Raw genomic sequence first — 21,559 nt, forward strand, 5'->3', positions numbered from 1 at the left:
GGCCGCCGGCGAGGGGCGCGGGAGCGTCGGGCCCGAGGGGGAACCTGGGAGATAAACAGGGCAGGGCGCTGACAGGGGCCGCGGGCCTGCCCCGGCCGTGCGGAGCGGGGAGCAGCTGCCGCGGGGAAGGCCGGTCACCGCGGCCTGGCAGGAGCCGGGGGCCGGGCGGGGGAGGCGGCCGGGGCTCGGCCGGCCCGGGGCGCCCCCCTCGCCAGGGGCTGAGGCAGGGGTGCCGAGGAACGTGCGGCCAGGCCGGGGAGAGGAGGAAGAGGAAGGGAGGAAGTCGGGGAATCGTTTGGGGGAAACGGAGGGAGGATGTCGGTCCCGGAGGGAAGCGCGGCGGCCGGCGTTGGGGACGAGGGAGCTCCGCGCCTGTGGCGGGGGGAGCCGCGCCAGGGCCGGGCTGGGAGCGGGCGGCCCGGCGGGTCGCGGGCACGTCCTCCGTCCCCCGGCAGGCTCGTTAGGCTTACTTTTGTCGCACCATTAATTAAGGTATCGTGCGTTTGGAGGGAGGGGAACGTTTGTAGCTTGGTTTCAGGTATTATTTCAGCGGTTAATTTAGGTTACCTGCATGTGTCATGCTTTTCAGGAGATACGTTTAGAAATGCAGGTTATGGCTTCAAGGAAGGGGAAGGTCCAAAAATCGTTGTCGGAGAGAACAAGAAAATGTTTATCAGACTCGTTATTTCAAGGTATTTTAAAGTAGTGTTTTAAAATAAGATGCAGTTACAAGATCTCGATTGTTTTGGTCACGCCGAGGGACCGCTTGTGCACGTTATGCAGGGTTTTAGCATGGAGCAGAGGCTAGGCCTCAGTGAGCTGACTCAGTTCTGGTGTGAAACAACCGTAATTGGAAGAAAAAAGATTTTTTTGAAGGTTGTGAATTTGGAAGTGTACTCTTACCGGTAAAATCTTTCAAATACTCATTTGAAGAAAGAGAACGTAAATGGAGAGTGACTGGGACTACAGCAGCACCTGCCGCACTCAGGAGTCTGCCAGGGCTCCAGCAGAAATCTTTTAACAGGATAACATGGACTTCAGCTCTTGGGCAACGTCTTGGACATTTTCAGATTTCAGGCTGAACATTACATAGATATGTAGAAACCATTTGCCATCAGATGGGTTACTTTCATAAGAGGCATAATTTCAGAAAACGGAAACATGATGGGCTCGCCTGGGTTTTCTTTCTGTTTTCTTTAGTTTTGGTGGCTGAAAAATAGTTTAGATACTTGTAAATAAAAATTTGCGGGTGTTCAGCGATGGCTGTAAGGTCATCTGTGTGCGTGCGTTTTAAAGTGATAGTTCAGCTGTTGCAGTTTCTAACAGTAGCTGTCAGGAATTGTGGACAGTCTATAACACAAACTCACTGGTAAAAAATAAGCTCACATCCCTATTATTATATTTACTTTATAAGAGACGTGAAATAAAAAACCAAGTACTTTGAAAGTATTCTTAATATTTTCACATCATATTCAGATAAAAACAAAGAAGAGCTGCTAAATATTCTAACAGGTTTATACTGCTCTTTGTAGGCCCTGCTGCTGTACATATGCTTGCCCCTTCTGCCACAAGCAGTCTCGCTGAAATTAGTGGAACTCTCCTTGGTGGTGAAGTTAAATGTATGCATAATTGTTGGTAAGAATAGGGCCTTAACAAGTAGCCAAATGTAGAAACAGCCTTACTCAGAAATTTACGTGTAATACTTCATTTTGGTTCACTGATGTTGTATCTGATCCAGAGAACCCAAGTATGTCAATACCAAAGTGTACGCGTTTATAGCACATGCAACAACTATCTACCCCCATTCTTGGCCTAACTGAAGTAAAGATTTTGGCTCCCAATGCTTATAAATATAAGATGTGATTTAGAGCTACAGCTGAAATTTCATTATTAATTATTCTAAATGGAAATATGAGTATAGCATCTACTGCTATTCCTGAATAATTCTTAGTTGTGAAGAGGACCCAGTCTCTGTCTTAACCTGAGATACTCCTTCTTGATTAGCTTTGCCACCTGTCTTTATTGCATGGTGCAGTATACCTGAAGAGACAGAGTGTGTATGTTATAAAATAGTAGTTTGGGGGAGAAATGGCGCTTGCATAAAGAGTTGTAGATAAAAACTGCTCTCTAATTGCTTACAAAACATCAGTGAGCAAGGAGAGGAAAAAGGAGTAAGGCTCTGGTATTAAGGTGGCAAAATATGCAAGCAGGTTTTATGGAGAGAAGAGCAGGACTATTAGGAATTCATGAGGGAGAAGGAAAGGCAGGGAGAAAGCAGAGGGGAATGCATTTGTCAGAAAATGAACTTTGAAATATAACTGCTAAAATACAGTTTTGAACATGAGGCTCAAAATGGAGGCTTGTGCTGTCAGTGTGTGCTAGCAGAGGCCTGGCATCCTATAAATACAAACTGTACCTCTGTGCCCATTCTGCCACAGACATACGTTTTCTGTTGTTGAGACATAGACTAATGAGAGGAATAAACAAGTAGCCAGGAGATGCAAAGGGGAACCTTTCTAAATTTTGCCAGGTTATGATACTACTCTTGCAAAAATACGTTTGCTTTCTATAGAAAGCTACCGATCTGGCAGCATGGAGCAGCTCAATTAAATGCTGCTGTTCGAGTCCTTTTAGCGTGCATGGAAAAACGGGTACTATAGGCAGATGGGTTGCCCTGTGCACTGGCATCCGTGCAGCACAGCAGAAATAGCATACAGCTACTTATGGAAACTGGAGTAAAGTGGTGTGGTTTTTTTGTACTGCAGGTATATAAGGGAATCAGAGGAGAGCTGCGGGGGGGCTATTTGGAGCATGCAGCCACAAAAGGTGGTCTTTGCGTCTTGTTGCGTATATGATTGATTTGGAACATGTAGAGAGGGTGGGAGGTTGCTTACAAGACACAAATTAGAGAAGGAGGTTTCTGTAGCTTAGTGGGAGGAGGCTTAAAGGGATGCCTTCCTTTTTCAGCTGTGAGTATCCACATATTTTACTTCTTGTGATTTCAGTTACAGTCTTTTGACTGGGTGATGGTAACCACAGCCAAACTTAAAATATTTTAAGGTTCTAACAAAAATGCTTCAATTTAATATGGACTTCAGTTAGTCTTTCTCTCCATCAGATAGTAGTGACAAGGCAAGCAGATTTTGACGTTCCCTGTCTTGTTCTCTATAAAATGTTGAAGTTGTCGTTTTTCCTTCCAAACCCTGCAGTCTGCTTTTAACGTTGACACTGGAAAAATGGACAGTGAAATGGTCCAAGATTCAGATCTGACACATGACTTGAGCTGGGCATTTATTTTTAGCTACAACTGAAGTTTCCAGTGGCAATTATTTCTTTTTCTTTCACTTTTCACTCTTGCATTGAGAACACCAACTTTCTCAATTTTACCCTAAAGAAAAAATTCTAATGTGTCCCTTCATCACTCATGCTTCCTTCTGAAATTGATTTACTTTCATTTTCTAGGTGCTGGTGAATCCGGTAAAAGCACAATAGTCAAACAGATGAGGATCTTGCATGTGAATGGATTTAATGCTGAGTAAGTACATTTGCTTTTTCACTTTACAACCTACCTTAAGTCTGTGTACTGCACAGTAGTCATTGCTGTTGTTTTATATCTTGGTATATTTTCTTCTTGCTACTGTTTCACGGTCTCTAGAATTTGGATGTGTATTTTTAGATGAGATTAATAGACATTAACTTGAAGTCATGCACCAATAATAAGTAAGAGCTAACGGTATAAAATTATTTATATCAAGGTTCAGTATAGCCGATTTGATTAAGGCTTAAGTTTTGTGGGTTTTGTTTTTTTTTTTTAACTGCAGTTTCTTTCACAACATGGCTGACACTGATTTACCTCTGCTATAGCACATTGATCCATAGTGCTGTAAACGTACCTCCTGTTAGTGTACAGAATGAATGCAATTTGCTTTATTTAGAGCAAGTAAGACTTTTATTTCTGTCTGCTCACAAAATGAGACTACTATGAATTTTGGGCATAATAGGTCAGATTTTCTTCTCTCTTCTGTTGTGTTTGCTTGTCCAGATGTTTGTGTTAAATTATGTTTCTAAAAGCTTTTCTTGTTTACACTTAAAATCTGTTCAATTATTTGATAGTTGTGAGGAGGGGAATGGCATTAGGCTAGGGAAAATGGAAATCCATTTTTTTGCCTGAGAAAGATTTGTGTTTGCTAACTTTTCATCTACCCTTGCTAGGGAGTAGAAAGAGATTCTTCTGCATGTTAGTTTATGCTTGCAAGCGTCAGTGTGTGTGTATACCAAAACCTGCTAAATTAATTCTAATTGAATTAAAGTGTTGGAATTTCAGAGCTTATTCTCTGTGTTTATTTTTTTTAGATTATATTACTAGTTTTGTCTTTCTCGTTTTCAAACATAGTATTTTTGTATTGGCATCCTCTAGCTTCTAGTAGTATCATCTATTTTGTGAATCCTGCCTTCTTAGGAAGACTAAACTTTCACTAGTCTTTCAGTAGTTAATTCTTTAGTAAGAATGTCTGAACTAAAAGTTTAGCCAAGGAGCCTGGACAATACTTCTTCCTAATCCCCAAATGCTAGTTCAGGATAAGGTACACAGTCTTTTGGAAGAAAGTTGAGACTGATACATAATAAATTACATTCTGTGCTACATGTTTTTAGCCCCTCTTTATAGAGAATATTTTCTTTATCCAAGACAACTCTTTTTCATAAGTGCCCAGTCCTGCATCCTGTTACTGCTGAGTTGTCTCGGTTATTTTGGCTGCTATTGTTACTAAAGACCTCTTAAAAGACTTGCGTAACTTAAAAGATTTGCATGAGTTGACTTTGGTGTAGCAGCTCTCGACATTAGGTGCTAAGTAAAAAGTTCATCAATGAAAGTGGAAGTCAAGGATCCCTGGCACCTTTAAAAGTATCAATCCATTTAACCAACACAGTTCTAAGTTTTCTAAGCATACAGATGCTCTTAAAGAGTGATGCTGCTGTGTAATGAATGGTGTGCTACATGGGTAGATAACCTTCTCAACCCCACAAGCTGCATACCCAAATTTGTGCTAAACTGGGAGCCCAGAGACCCATTATACAAAGCCTGCAGAGCTGGGGAGGGACTGGGACACGCTCTGGGATTTGCAACAGCGGTGCATTCCTTGAGTATCTCACTTCTGTGTTGTAGGTTGGGGCTGAGCTGAGCGTGCAGCTGGATTCCAGGGCAACATGGCAAATTTGGCCTCAGGAGCCTGTGCTGGCTTCTGCCTTCTCATAGCAAGGGATTTGGATTACCTAGCAGCCCTACGCCAGCACAGCCGTGCTGCCAGTCACAGAGCATACCCCAGTGTGGGAGCCACGCATGAATCGCGGGGGAGCTGCGTGCAGTTCAGGAACCATAGGTTGTCCACCCCATGGCGTATTGTCTTGCAGTCAGTCCTATGTACTGGTCCTTTTGTGGGTAGTATGTATTGGAACATTCAGGTGCATAAAAATCAAATTAAAAAGTGGTGTATATAAAATGTACAAGTAAGTTATAATACATCTAGTTTTAGGTTTTTGTTGCCAAAAATAATCGGTAGATCATAACATATACTTTACAGGGGGCTGTTTTTCAGTGTTTTGAAATTCTTGCCAGTTACACATTAGTCCTTAAGTAACTTGTATTTTCTTCAAAGTAACTAACTGCTCCCTACGTTGTCCTGCTTTCCCTGCTGCCCTTTTTGCCCGATTCATTCCCTTTCTGCCCTACTTACCTTGTGGCGGTATTCAGCTAATGAGAGAGATAGCATGGAGTTTTTTTGGAAGGGTAGGAAAAGTAAAGCATTACTTCTCATAATGTTCTTATCAGTCATTCTAGAACATAAACATGTTTGCATACAACACCACAGTCGATGTGAGGAATAACAGCAGAGAGGTTGTGAAAACTAGTGTACTGGAGATGAAGAGACTTTTTTTAATGTTAGTGTCCATGTACATGACTGTAGTTTTGAATTATTTCTGTTGGTGTGGCTTATTCATGTGGCTTGAAAGAAATTCAGTTTAAAGTCCTGTCTAAATCTTGTTTGCCTCTGATTTGGTTGCCTTGTGATAATTGATGTTTGAAGCAGAAAGAGGATACCTGTTACGAAAGATGTCTAATGTGCTACGAACAAGAGAACCAAAACTTTTTATTTAGTGTTACTCAAATACTCTTCTTAATTTCTGGTGACTAAACAGGATATCCAGTGTTAAATGCACTAGCTTCCTTCAGTGAGTGTGAGGATTTTTTATTTGTTTTGGTTTATAGGATTCTGCCCCTAAATAGATGAAGGGACAGTTGTCATGTGCATTTGGGTGAATTGTTGTAGCATTTAACAAGGTGAAATCTATGTAGTTCTACAAAACCAGAAGAATTTCCTCTGGGACTCCAATCCTTGATCGCTTTAGCTAATTAATTACTTGAGGAACTGTATGGAATCAAGTGTTCCAGGTAATTAATATGCTTAATAGTTAACAATGCTAAGGTGAATTTGAAGGTGGTTAAAGTTCTAGCCAAGTTAACTACAGTAAAGACTGTTTCAGAATTTTTCAATGTTCTTTTTATAATTTGTAGTTGAGTTAGAGACAGAAATATATTTTGTTGTTGTTGTTGTTGCTGTTGTCAAGGTGGCGTGTGGGAAGTAACAGCACTGTGGCATTGGTAAGCAGAGTAGAACATGGTCTACAGCACAGGTTTTTCTGGATGGAGTTTTTGGAAGGGCTTAGCCCCCTTCCAGCTCTTGCAGGATGGCTTCGGTTGGCTGTGCTATCAACTGACGTCTTCCTACAGCAATTTCATAAGTAATGGGAGTGTGGCTTCCCCACAGTATTCTTCCAGTGTGCCTCATCTTTTATATGGAAGAGCTGCATTTTAAGCGTAATGAAGACTCTGTATCAACCAAATTTTCTACTTTTTGCATTACTGCCAACAACAGAGCCCCTTGTGATGTAGAAAGGGTTTAAATTTGGCTTGTAATAGCAGGAAGCCTGTGACTTCCCTTCCTTTCCTTCCCTCCCTCCTCAACACTTCAACTATCTTTTCATGAGGCTGTTCCAGAGGAGCAGGTCTCTGCTGTTGCATACTGCATTTTGTGAGCATCCACTGATAAAGTGGAGCTAAAACCTTCTCTTTTTGATTGTGCAGAAGTTCGGATGCCAATCTTAGTGAACCAGAAAGGATTAAAAATGGGAAAGGGAGGACAGGAGGAGTAAGGAATATAGTTGGAAGAATTAATGTAAATGTATAGCTCAGGTGGAAGAGGAAAAAAAATAACTCTTTTCTGTGTTATCTTGGGGCTGGGGTTCTTTCCTTCTAAGATGATGGCCTTTCACTGACTTTTTTTTTTAAGTCATCTTTCCCCTCTGTGATCACTGTGGGTTTGGCTGACAGACTCTAAGGAGAGGGTCATTGTCATGCACGATTTTAGAAAGTGGGAAATTGGCAAGGGTGACAGACAATTTTGAAGTGTCGTGGGAAAAACTGGGGCAAGCAGAAATACTTAGAAATAAATTGTTGAAATGTGACTTACGAAATCCACTACAAAGATTGACAAATAAGGGGAATGTGCCTTTGTGATTAGTAAGTTTGGATAGTATTTATGGTTCAGGAAGTCTTGAGGTTATAAGGAATTTCAGATAATGCTTCTCAGCCTCAGTTTCCCCAATGATGTTGTATAATGATGACGGTATTTCTTAAACTGCTATGTTGAAGTGTTGAATAGCAGTTTGTGTATTTATCAAATCTGTTAATGACGATGGCAGAAGCAGAACTGAATAGCTTCATTTTCAAGACTTGGATGACAAATATATTTGCATTTCTCTTGTACTTTTAAAAATTATTTTCTCTTAGTGGGGAAGTTAAGAAAGCCAAGTCACCCTCTTAAAGGTTTGGAACTTTTCTCTCACCTAGATTTAGTAGTTTGTGAGAAAGGAAAAGTAGTCATTGATGCTTTCTAATCTTTTCTTTATACATCTTGTCCACCAAAAGTTGAACTGCAGTACCACCATTATTTCACATAAACCAGTAAATGATGTTATCTAGTCACATTGGTCAGTGTCAGTCTCTTTTGTGACTGAAATGACTTCTCTCTCGGTAACTTTACTCTTCTGCTGTCTGATACTGTGTTTTGTTTTCTAACTTCGGTCTTTTTTATGTGTGTGATTTTATGGAAGGGAAGTTAATGTTATGAGTGAGGAAAAAGTATAATATTTATAACTAAGTCTTTTAAAATAATGAATTCCCTCCTAATGGCTAATATTAGTTTGTATACACAAACGTTACTACTCTGTTTTTACAGTTCCTTTAGATTTGTGTACCAATACTATGTTTTTAGAATGGTCACGCCAGTTCCTTGCCAAGAAAAAAACTGACTTTATTGTGTTTTACTCTACTGGCAACAAAAATAATTTTTTTCCTGGTGTTTGAGGAACGTTGAAAATTGGAGGCGGGGAGGGGGCTTGGTGTGATTTCCCTCTCCCCCTCTTCTTTCTTTCTTTCTTTGCATCACAATGTATATCGGGAGGCTTCTGCAGATTTGAGGCAGAGAGCATTTTTTTTTTCTCAGCTCCTGTTCCAGGACACAGACGAGGTGTTACTGTGCTGGAAAATTTGTGTGTACATGTCTGTTCAAGACTATGAAAAGTTCCATTCCAGCGGAACAACTAGTTACGGGTTTTGATCAAAATTTGTGCCGCAGAACATAAAGTGAAGGTGTGGGCGGAGAGGGGAGCAGGATATGTATTTCAGTCTATTCTAGGTCCTGTCCTAAGAACTGACACAGTTGTGTAATTGAGTTTTGTCAAAAGACAAGAATATACCAACAGCGAATAAATACTGTGATTAAGAACTGAATACTACATATAGCTTGTAAAAGTTTATGCAGAATGTTTATGCAAGTTAAATATAACTTCCATCAACTTGAAAGAAATGGGAGGTAGTATCTGGTGACATTAAACAACCCAAGCAAACAAGAAATTCCTTAATTGTTAGGATGTTTAATGTTGTGTTTATGTGCTTGAAATTATCTTTTCTTTGCAAATACTTTTATTTTTACAAAGGGGAAAATTCCATTCTGTGAAAAAGTAAACCTGAACTCAATGAATCAGCATTAATATTTTGTTATGTTATAAAGAAAAAAGGAAAAAAAGTTTCCAGTTTTGGGGTTTTTCAAGTTTCTTGTAGTATCTTGCCCTAAGATATGAGACATTCTCCATTAGGAACATGTGCAAATGTTTTGCATTTAAATCTGCTACTCAGGTGTGATTTTTAAATACTGTAAGATGAGTTTTCAGAAGATTCTGATAGTTTATAATACCTACACTGGGCCTTATTTGGCAGAGTATTAACATACTGTGGTGCTGAATATTCTAATAGTCAATGGAATAACTCCTTTACCTTGCTCAGAGGCGTTCTGAAATCAAGCCATTAAAATATTTCCATGTGCAAGTGAAGTGAATTATTTTTTTTCGGGGTGCAAAATGATGTTATTTAGGTTTGTGAAAGTATTACAGAAAAGCAGTGCATGAAGGAATCTAAAAGTTTAAAAAAATGTTTAGTTCTGTCTGTTTTTAGATGCTCCTGGTAGGCTCAGGCTAACCCTAAGTGGAGAGATGACAACACAGTATTGAAAGAAAGCATAGACTTTCATTTTTACATTATGCTTTATTTTCAACTGCCTGTTTTGTGTGTTTGCTTTTTCAAGAAACTCTTACTCAGGTAAAAGAAGGAAAGTGAGAATTGACATAAAAATTTCTTTATAGTTGCATGGGAAACAAGGTGTTGCTCATAGCAGAACATGCATCTTACCTGCATTGACTGGTTGGTGGGAAATGTTGAGTTCTCCTAGCAAAGCAGTATTTAAACGACTAGTTTTATGTTGTTGCACATTGAGAGCTCTCTGTCCTCTGAATTACTGTTCCTGGCCTTGCAGCTTGACGTTTGTGCTTTCAGTTAAATATTTCAGTTTTCTGATTTAAAAAAACAACAACAGAAAAAACAGTAGTAAACTCGTCCCTTAAGCTAAATTTGTGTATGTTGCAGACATGATTTGGCATGTGAAGGGACTGGCCAAAAAAATGGCAGTAGTTTTATTTGTTTTGAGGTTTAAATTTCACAGAAGCTTTTTAAGTATGCATAGACAGCTATCAATGTAGTAGAAAGCTTTATAGTTAGAGTTGTAGAGAGCTTGGAGGGCAATAACTATGAATAGTGGAATAAGCATGAGTGAGAGAGCTTAAGACTTAACTATGTGGAAAACATTGTGAATGGGTCTGGGAGGATTTTGATTTTTGATGGTAGATGTGGGATTTACCCATTAGTTTTGGTAAAAACAAACAAATGAAAATAAACCCTGTTTTACAAAATTTGCAAGTTTCCTTTTACCTTCTCAAAACAGAAAATAAGCTGTTCTGTGCGTAGCTGAGCTAATGAAGTCTGATTTCTGTAACTTGTTCTGTGTCTCCCAAATCTTTTCTGCAATAGTCCCTCCCAGTCCCCTACAGCATCTGCAGTTCCGCCCCACGGGACCCGTAGCTTTCCAAGTATCTCCTGTTTCCTCCAACCAGTGCAGTCCTCATTCTAGCCCATGGCCCTGATGTTCCCTGCAGCACTGACCCCTAAATACTCCTGGATCGTCCTGTCCTTTATCTTCCTTTTTTCTGCTTTTCCTGCTACGTGGACAAAGTCAGCACGTGCTGTGGCTGGTGTAGATCTACATGAACTCTTCCTGCTTTTCCTCATTGAAGCACTAATTTTGGACTCTATTCTACTCAGCCTCTGATTTTCATTTCTGGAAATCAACCTCTGCAACAGCAACCCTCCTTCGAGTTTGGTTGAAGTTGGACAACGGTGTCTGAGAGAGAGTGAGACTGAGAGAGAACAGCTAAAACAAGCCCTACTCTTTCTCAATTCGCTCCAGATATTTTTTGAAATATTTTTACTCTGCACATTCATGAGTTAAAGTGGAAGTAGTCTTTTTCTCCATTTTTCTTATCTTAAGCAAACATCTACTAGTATAAGCCAAGGTATCATATTCTATTTAACTTGTTATTTAATAAATCACAAACTGTATTAAATACCCCTGAAAAACTTTAGGTAACTTCAAAAATACAACTCTGTATGGAGAATATTAAGTATATATCTATATTTCACACTTCAGTGTCCTTTCTGAAAAAAATTCAGTGTATCAGGTTTTCGCCAACTCTTCTCAAGAATTAGACCTGCAGAGTGATTACCCTTTCTCTAGCCAGTGTTACAGAATCAGTACTGTGAAGAATTTTCTTCTATAGTATTTCACTGGATTTCTTCTTGTCCCATATATTTTGGATGGGCAGACTGGGCGGTACTCTGATATTCCCAGTAAAAAGTGGTTTTACTAATTTATCCAGATGGATGCTTGAATTACTTTATAGATGAACAGAATACTTTTTATCATCTTAAGCTCATGGAAGGTTACCTTTTTGGTATTAAAACTATACCTTCACATTATTGCAATGCCTGACGATTCCCCTTACTTCATTACATAGCTATATTTTATCTGTTGCCAGTCATTCCAGCTGGGGAAATTTTTTCAATTTCATTATGTTAAAACCTAGTGTTTGTGTCCCATAAGATATAATTTATTATTAATAAATGCTGTGCCTTTCTCAGCTCCTTCTAGCAATCTAGATATGAATGTTATTTCTTGTTCCTGCTTCTTAGTTTGCTGGGCTTCCTGTGTTGTTATGGTCTCTGTGGAATAGGTTCAGTAAGAATGGAGATGTGTCCTGTTGTTTCTCTTCTCTTGGGCTGGGGCAGCAGGTTTGTGGGGTTCTGAGGGATTTTTTTTTTTTTAATGAAAAACACTACTCTTGTTCCAGTTTTGTAAGCATCCTTCCTGAGTGTCTTCTAGAACAAGGCAGGCATAGCTAATGCTTTGAAGTATAATCCAGCACGCAAATTTATCTCTATTTTTAGATATATCATGTGTTTGTATATTAGGGTTGCCCAAGTCCCGTCTCTGATGAAGAGCTGAGATACAGAAATTGTTCAGCTTAATTTTGGTCATTTAAAGCTCTCAAGTTGAAATGAAGGAACTTCCACTGATGAGGGTTGGTTTTTTGGGTTGTGGGGTTTTTTTATGTAACTTGAATCCTGATGTTAAAAGTAATATGCCTTCCATTTTCCTTTGACAATTGAATCTTGAGTTCCTAGTAAATGCAGTAGTATTCAGGATACAGTGCGAGTGTAGCTGCACCAGCTTTTAATAGTTATTTCTACAACCGTACTCTAATGTAAACATGCAGTTAATTAGAATTACTTGTTTACAGCTGAGCTTGCTTACTTAGCAATACATTGAGGTATGTTTTTGACAGCTAAGGGGCAAAATTCTGCTTTTTGAGGAATGTAGTAGTGGAATGTCTTGATGAGATGTTCTGTTTTAAGGTGTTTGCTATTACAAAAGTACAAGAAAGCTCATGACCTTCCTATTAGCTACCTGTTGCTGACTGTATTCTCCAAAGGGCTATTTAATAAGTCATTGCAACACTTGTCTTTTTAGTTAAGGCACCAGAAAATAATCATCTCTCCCAGCTGCACCCTTGTAGCCTCCCAAGGGTGGTGGGTGAACTAATGGAGCAGGCAGAGGTGTGCAGTATTTCCTTCTGAGGTTTAGTGTAGTCCCAGCAGACATTACATTTAGCCTTGAATGGCAACTTCACAGCTAGCTGGGGGACTTACTATTGCCTTCTTAATCATTGTGATTTAAATACTCTCTTCCAGTCTCTAGGTCTAAATGCATAGATACACTTTTGTTGCCTTCAAGTTAAGATATTTTTATTCTGTTTTGCCAATACAATTATCTATATAATATAAATGTTAATATTAATTAGAAAATGTTGCAAGGAAATGGGTATCAGTGAAGTAGGTTTCTTCCTTAAGTTTGTAATGAGAAAGGATGCCTTGCTCATATCTTGCTTGATTTTTTTTTTTTTAAATAGATAAAAATGTGTAATGGGACACTTAGCACAGTAAGTTCAGAAAACTGTGTAATGCCTGTTTTAACTCTGATAATTTAAATAACTTATAAATATGCTAGCTAAATTTGATTTAACATGGCATTACTGTGGAAAAATTAAACTAATTGGTTTCATGAATTTTAATTTAATTGCATAACAGTGATTGGCATAGCTTCACATATTATGTTGCTTTTAACAGTTTAAGACCATTTAAGTTAAAGATGAAAACTTACAGTTGTAATAACTTTTTTTGTAAATAAGCAAAAGATAATAATCATAAGGACATAGCCATTTGCTGAAAAGATTTTAATAAATACCTTTTATTTAATTTTTTGGTTTTCTGAAATGAGAATATAATCACAGCACTGCATTATTCATGATAAAAAACGATAAGCACAATGCAAAGCTGAGGAAATTTTGGGGGTTTGTTTGTTTTTTTTTTTTCTTTTTAAAAGAGCGAGAAAACTGAAAGGAGAAAGGCTCAGTTAAGTGCTCAGGGTTCTCGGGAAAGCTCATAATAGTCTGACCCACTACTATACAAGCCCCAAGTCCATATGCAGGTCAGGAAGAGCAGCTCTAGTTCTCCTGTCCTGTGCTACACTTTATACACTTCCAAATATTTGATGAAACAGTTGCAGAGGTCAGTATCAGTAAGAATTTTAAGTTTTCTGATACTTGTCTCAGTGTATTTTGCAGCAAGCATGTTATACAGCTGTCTGGAAGATTTGCTTTATGGGGTTGTTTGGGGTTTTTTGTTGTTAAATTTCTATAGTGCAGGAAGTTACTGAATTGTCAGTATGGGATTTTGAAGCATACTAAAATAGACGCCTGTAAATTAGATGCAACCTTTTACTTTTGGTATGTAAAAATGTTTAATTTTGTTTCAAAACAGTTACTTACAGGAACACATTCTGCTTATGCTGAACATTGTAGATAAAAATACTTTCCAGAACTTACACATAAGACACTTAAAAATTGCAAATATAACTATTTTGCCTTTTAGTTTTTTGAATTGAAAATGGGAGGGAACTGTGTCACGGGACTCTAATTTTCACCAAACCATTGGGAACTTGGGATGCTCCGTACTGCCTCTGTATTTTGCCTTCACTTAATTGGACAGTCTTCATTTTATGTAATTGTATCTTATGCACTCATGTGTTTACTTTCCTTATGTTTTTCACCGAACAACTTCATAGCGTTCTGTTACCTCAATATCTTTTTGACACCACTGGAAAATAAGGGGCTAGAAAAAAGTAAAGACGACTGAGTTTACTAAAGCATTTCCGCTTATTTTGTACAATCATAGGGAGTCAGAAAAAACACTTTGAAATAATGTAGGCAACATACTGTCTGGCTTTTTTCCTCACAATTTTATTCATACTTTGGAAACATAAAAAGAGTTGTCCGAAAGGTGGGGGGGGAGGGGAGGGAGAAGGGAAAGTAGATAGAAGTGATAGTCTTAGACAATGTCCATAAGCAATATTTAATATGCACACATTATTTAAAAAAAAAAAGCCTACTGGATACATTGCCCTTAGACAGAAATGGAAAGTTAACCCAATTCAGGGGTTAAAATTAATAGATTCCATTCCGATAATTTTGGACAATATGAAAACAGTAATTTTTTTCACTTTATTTTTAATAGTATTGTTTGGGCATAGATTTATTACTGAATGCAGAAGGTATAGTGATACAGTTATGTAGAGAAAGCAAAAATATTCTATAGATATTTTATTCCTTACCAAAAAAAGTGTGTATCCATCCTGTGCAATGCTGCAAATAGAAAAGGAAGTTTAGCATTTGTGAGAAGGGCAAATATCAGGATCATCTGTTAGAATATGGATATTTTCAATAAATAATGGACAAGAATCCCAAAGGAGCTATGTGAGAAACTGTGGGAAATGCTAATGTTAATTTCTTTATAATTCTTAGAAAAAGGGGAACAATTCCATTGCTTAAAGTAAGAGATTTCCCAGATGCTTGGCATCAAATATGGGCATTTTAATTTATTGTTATTACTTATTATGGTTTCTTGCAACAAGGGTGTATAGGCAGAATATCATTAATGGTCAGCTTAACTTCGCATATAGTGAGATCTTGTTGAATGAACCTGTGCCTTTTTGGAAAGATTATAGATCTGATTGATAAAGTCAACTGTTTTGGTATTTGATGTAATATCACATTATATTTTGATTTTAAAAATTTCATTGTGTGAAATTAACAGTGCATATATTACAGGAATGTAAAAGCTGGCTTACTGATAGATCTCTCAGTGCAGTGGTTAATAGAGGCAATGAGTGGGACCACTCCTTGGAAAGCCTCCAGGGAACAGAGGTTTTGGGTTATTTGGTTTATTTATGGTTACATATATAAAATCATGCATTAGATTGCTGGCCCGATTCAATCTGAAACCCCTTGCTGCAAACTGGCCATGTAGTTAATACTGGGAAGGTCAGGTTACTCCTTTACGGTGATCTGAATAACGTGTTTAAAAGTCGTACTTTAGAAATTTGTTTTAATATAGCTGAATGCAAGACAGTCTCACGGGAGTCAGAATGTAGATTGTATCTGTAAAATTGGAAAAGGACTTGAAAGTCAATTAGTTAATTACCTTAGTATGCTTTTTAGTGGCAGACAGACAGATGCAGGCTTGGATGCCTAAAAAAAGAGAAAGTGAAACATAAGTAATAAAATGGACTTCCAACACTGATAAGAGTGTTATTAAAATAGTATATCCTATGCTGGTGTCTTCACTTCATTAAGGATGTGGAATTACTGGGAAGAATTTAAAAGAAAGGCCACAGGAGTTGTACAAGGTTCAGAAGTAGGATGTCCAAACACGATTTCATTGCCGTGTAGTGCTATGTGAGAAAGATACCTAAAAATGAAGGCAGGTGTGAGATTCACTTCCTTAGCATTAGAGATACTTTAATTGAAATAATTTGTTGGGGATGAGGAAGCCTGATATGAACTCTCTCAGGGAAGGACAGGTTTATTTTTAAACTATATTTCAATCCAGCTTCTGGAGATACAGCTTTCCTGATGCAGGTGCGCATGCTCGTGGTGGCCACTCTGCCCTTGGGAAGCACGAAGCCTGCTTCATGTGCTGCGAATTACCCACTGTGTTTGCAGCTATGGGCTTTTATTTTTGCCTTTATTACCCTGAACATCATTATGATATATGCAGTTCTGTGTTGGTATTTGAAGCCTTGAAACCTTGGAGTCCTGTGTTTGCCTGCAGGCATGAGAGAGATGGGGAAGCATGGGGGTTGACTTTTGGTTTTGTTTTTTCCCTTCAGATAGTTTGCTAGTTGTCTTTTGTCACTGTTTTCACTTCCTTCTGAAGCATCAAAGATTGGGCAGGGTCTGAGGTGATGTTAGAAGATCCTCTTTTGTGCCAGACTGGTTGATTCTTACTCACATGATCCAGATAAAGTTAGTTGAAGAGCTTGAGATAAGAAAGAAGCTCTTTCACTAGGAACTGTTAGGCATTTCCATCTTCTGCTGCATAAGGCTTTTTTGACTTCCTTGAATTATTAGGGCAGACTTTTTGTAATCAGTTCTCTGCCATTGCAGGAGCCTTGGGTGCTCAATCTCATCTCGTTTCAAATCGTGACCTCCAGGAAAAATTGTTTCATTTGAAATTTCAACTTGATACTAAAGTATATGGAGAAGCACAGTGGCTTGTGGTACACTGAAAGGCAGACTGAAGTATTCAACTATCCTCTCTGGCCTACAATTCTTCAAAATACTTACTAAATGTCTGTGTTACCTGATTGTTCCTTGCTGTACCAAACTGCTAACCCAGGTAAAAGCCCTGATTCTGAAGTCTCTTCTGTACAGGCAGACACACATGTGCCTGAGGAGGTGGCTTAATGGATTTAGTGGGACTCTGTGATTATGGATGTCTGTATTTTGAGTGAAATAGCAAAATTTCACCTTAGTGTGGATAATTCAAATTGGTATAGTTTGAGTGCATTAGTATCTCTTAATGAAACCAAATATAGTTCTCTTCAATTCCATTCATTCTGGACCTTATCTCTCTCTCTGATACGTCTCACTAGTTGCCAAGCAACCTCAACAGTAGTTCTGCACATCCGGCAGCATTTAAAAAAAAAAGTGAGTAGTTGTTGCTGAAAATAAGATGCCTTCTGATGACATGAATGAAGAGAGTTACGAGAGAAGGAAATGGGGAGTGGCGAGTTTGGAGCTGATGTTCTGAAAAAGCTAATAATATTTAGTACTTAAGTAGTGCTTTTTATTTTCCAAGTGCTAATCAAGCAATCGTAAGATTATTAAATAAAGACTATTTTTTTTTTCCTTTCAGTGAGTGAAGCATGATTATGTTTATGCTTCATAGAGCAGAGGGCAGGATTTAATCCCAAGAAGGCAGGAGTTAGTTTAGTATATGTATTTCTTTCTCTGACCTGTATTGACTTCCTATGTTTCTAGTTGGACTGCAGGTCCAACTGGAAGGTTTTGGAAGATTTTTGTTTGTGTGTTTGCTGATACATAGCCATCACTATCTAGTCATTTTGTGCTGATAGATGCACCTGCAGTGTGCTGAGTTTCATTAAAATATTTATCACCTGGAAGGACTTCCAAACTAGAAGTATGATAGGTTGTGTCTAGGTCCTTTATTACTTGATAATGCTGTAATGCTTATAAAGCAATAAATAGAGCTTATTTTTATATTCTGTCTCCTCTGCAAAATGTGATCTGAGCAGCAAACAAACTATCGTAGCAAAGGATGTCGTAGTGAAAATGAAGTCTGATTTGGGAAAATTATTCTGGGTTTAGATTGTTAAGTTTCTATGATAGCTTCATTTCAGTTCAAAAAGAAAACTATATATTACACGTAGACTGACTAAAGCAACATTATTGAGGACACAAATAAGTTAGAAAGTATCTCAGTTAAGATTGCCTTAATTTGAGTTCATTTTAATTTAGGACACCATTGCCAATGACTGCCTGTATGAAAAGGTAATTTTAAATTCTCTAACTCCCTCCTAAAAAGCAGTGAGTAATTCTAACGCATTTTTTCTAAAGCAGGTTCTGACACTGAACACTTGCTTTCCCTCAGTCACAGTCTGTCTGGAATTACCAAGTTGTGTGCCATTAAGCTATCAGTGAATTAAGCTATCCCACAAGTTTTGGTTTGGAGGACTGTCGGTCCCAGTCACAATTTAATGCTTTTCTTCCCACTCATTTTTTTCTGAAGGTGGTGGTCTTAGAAACACGCTTATTCCACTTCTGGGTGAGAGTAGTAAAAAAGGGATGTACTGCAAATGGGCCAGAAATGGGGATATTTGAAGTCCCTGGTTCAATTTGTACGCAAACTAGGATGTGTTCTGAATTACACATTCAGTGTCCGTGGAAGACACATACGTGTGTCGGACATGCTTCAGACATAGTGAGGCTTTTATATGCAGGGTGTTTTGTGCTAAGTCTGTGTTTACACACTGGATGTCCGTATAGGTGTTCTTGTCAAGAGGCTTCCATTTTGCCATTGTTCAGGATAAAGTGAACAAGAAGAAACAGTATAATACAGGAGGCATCTTCTGTGTGATACAGATAAACACAAAAAATGAACGCTCAGCGTGCAAATTCACAGCTTATCGTTGCAAGGTGACTTCCTGCTATCCTGCTTCTGCAGGAGTGTAAGGTGTTTTAAAGGTAGTATGATACTTTAAGCTGTTACTAAGAGAACATATACATTTTGAATTACAGTCTGTATGTTCATTATCTGCATCACAGACCCAAAGGAGTGCATGCCTGAGAAGAGTTGGTTTTTGCCATATGTGTGAGAGGAGTGGTACATTATTCACCAACTGCACTTGCAGTGAACTTGAGTGAGCTGGTGGTGGGTTACTTGTTGCTTTTAATGTGAGGACTAAAAACAATACTAGATAATTCTAGGTTTAAGGATAAATTGAATTAATGAAGGCATACAAAAAACTAACTTGGCAATGGTTAAAACATAATGGAAAAAAACCATCCCAGTGTTATGTAGTATTTTTACCACATTCAACATCTAAGGTTTATTTGTGTTGGACTAAAATTTCTTTTGACATACTGCACCTAATAGTGGTAATTTAGAGATAGAAAAGTAGTCTATGTGTGTGTCTGTGTGTGTAATGTGTATACAAAACCTGTTTGTAGTGGTGGTATTTTTATCCTCATCTTCTAAGAGAAAAAGACCGGTCCTAGTTCATGCTTTTTTGTAATGCATAAAATGTGTGGATTTTGGCAGCTGTCTTTTGCCTCTAGGCTTATAAGTAGGTTTGTCCGTGCAAGATGTGTGTAATTACTATATATATGTGATGTGTTAGCTGCTGCACCAGTATTGCCATGTAAACTTAGTTGCCCTTTTTTATATATATGTGTTCTCTGTATACCTAGTTTTAAAAGGGTAAATATTATAAACTGGTTGCTCAAGAGCAGTATGCTATAAAAAAAGTAATAAGCACATCAGTAAAAGTGTTGCAGGTAGTAATAAAACTGCACTATAATCCTTCTACCAATTTATTGAGCTCTAACTATTGTTACCTATGACAATTAACCGCTACATATTGTACGTTAACCCTTTGTATAGTAGTTGTATATGGAATGGTACTCAATATGACTGCAGTGCCTTAAACTTCAGGTCTTCAAGCAAATATGTCATCTAATTTGATAGTATTCACAGTTTGCTTGTTGCTTTTCTCTTTTTGTCTAGCTTTTGTTTTAACAAAAATGACACCCCGTTACTTTGTGGAGAAATCTTCGTCACAAAATTAAATGTCCTTTTTGCAAAATGAAAATAAATACAGGACTTATTTCAGATTTTTCTTCAGTATCTTTAAAAATAATAATACTGCAAAAGGTGGTAAACATTTAAACATTGACATCTCTACTTATTGGATTAGGTTTTTTAAAAAGCTTCATTTGAAGGTATTATAAAAGTGATTACAGTGGAATTGTATCTGAATGTCACTGGACTTCCGAATTCTCTATTAACTCTATTGAGGAAATCTAATGAATTAAGATTTGGTAGAAGGCAACTTGCAGGACCCCTTGGAGTTGGTGCATGTGAAGGGGCTTAGCAGATACAGCGCATCATCTGCCATCATGTACTTCATCACTGCTGGAAGAACGGGTTTAATCCCCATTCAGAAACTACTTGTTTCAGGACCTCGCCACAGCCTCTTTAAGGACTCAACAGCCATTTATGTGTTGTAGAGGTTAGTTGGGAGTGAGTATGGTCAGAGGTGTGGGTCTAGGCCCACCTCTCATTTACAGGGGCAGTGTCTGAGCTGGTGCAGGAGCAGCCATGAAGGGCCTGCAGGTACCTGCCAGCAGCCTGCCTTTTGGACCTCGCTTAGCTCATGGCATAAAGGATTCGTTATGTGTGCAGGTGCCTGCTGAAGCAGTTGTCACAGAATTGTAACGTGGGACTCCTGTGTGCTGCTGGGTGTCAAGGGGTGGTTTTGATTCCTAGAGCAATTTACATGTGCTTAATGTTCACTAAAAGCTGGATTGTGTAAGCTCAGGAGTGTGGCTGTAAATATTTTGGAAAGTTGTGTAGCAGATGTATGATACTAGCTGAGGTGAAATGATAAAGGATTGCTTCTCATTAAATACAAGGAGTCCCTCTTAGTCTAAGGTTTAAATTTTCTAAATTCAGTCTTCCAGAAGGTGATTATTTGTATTTAAAAATGTCCTAATATGTCCTCAAACTGTTGAGGAGTTGAAAGTTGAGACTACACCTTTTTTAGTTCAGTTGTCTGTTGCCTTGGCACAGAGGTGGAGTTTATATATGCTGTTGTAGCCAGCGTCCTTTAATTCCGAGAAGATCTCTAAAATGGCAAGCAATTACGTTTGAAGTTTGGATCTCATGATGTCAATACAGATATGTAGTAAAATATTCCAGGGTGTGGTGATACTTAATCATTAATGATTGAGATTTGGGGCATTTCCTGAATATTAATGCTGGATATGAATGCTGACTGCCCAAGGTGAAATTATTATCCAGTTACTTATTCTCTCCCCTCTCCTTTTTTATCAGTTGCTAATGCAGAAATGATAAATGCATAGTTAGGTCAGACAAATATTTGAAGTATTCTCTGAGGCACGGTGCTCGAGACAGAATGCTTTCACTGCCTTTGTACCTATTGGATTGCATAATTATCATGTAGTGTGAATACAGTTATTTTATTTTTTTTTCCCCTGTAGTGACTTCATATGTAGTTACACAACTCAGACTGTAAGTTGCCCACTGGGATTTTTTCCCTCAGAATCACTTGGTAAAATTCAGCATTGTCATAGGCTTCTGGTTTCAAATGATGAAGCTGATAGAGAATTTGCTCTAATTGTGTAAGTGTAACTGCCACTAAGGGTAAACTGACAGGATGCCACACCTTGGATGTACTTTAATACTTAATCTACCCCTCAGGAAAGGTTGAGGATTGACTAAGTAATGTCAGTACAGTGCTTTATAAAAAACGTACTCATAAAAATGTTTATGACTGGGTTTACATGATTTACGTTTTTAGAGAAATGTAGCTTTTCTCTGCCAACACCAACTATT

The 21,559-nt window shown here is 38.3% G+C and overlaps 1 protein-coding gene across 3 annotated transcripts in view; it reads left to right on the forward strand.

Moving 5' to 3' along the window:
- The window catches only part of GNAS (GNAS complex locus), a 159,627-nt gene that overhangs the window by 60,533 nt on the left and 77,535 nt on the right, over positions 1 to 21,559 (forward strand). For all 3 annotated transcript variants that reach the window (XM_050907048.1, XM_050907050.1, XM_050907049.1), the window contains exon 2: positions 3,463 to 3,535. In XM_050907048.1, the coding sequence (XP_050763005.1) occupies positions 3,463 to 3,535 (73 nt within the window). The remainder of the gene's footprint in view (positions 1 to 3,462; positions 3,536 to 21,559) is intronic.

The sequence above is a fragment of the Gymnogyps californianus genome, chromosome 17 (assembly GCF_018139145.2).
Source record: "Gymnogyps californianus isolate 813 chromosome 17, ASM1813914v2, whole genome shotgun sequence".
NCBI classification, from domain to species: Eukaryota; Metazoa; Chordata; class Aves; order Accipitriformes; family Cathartidae; genus Gymnogyps; species Gymnogyps californianus.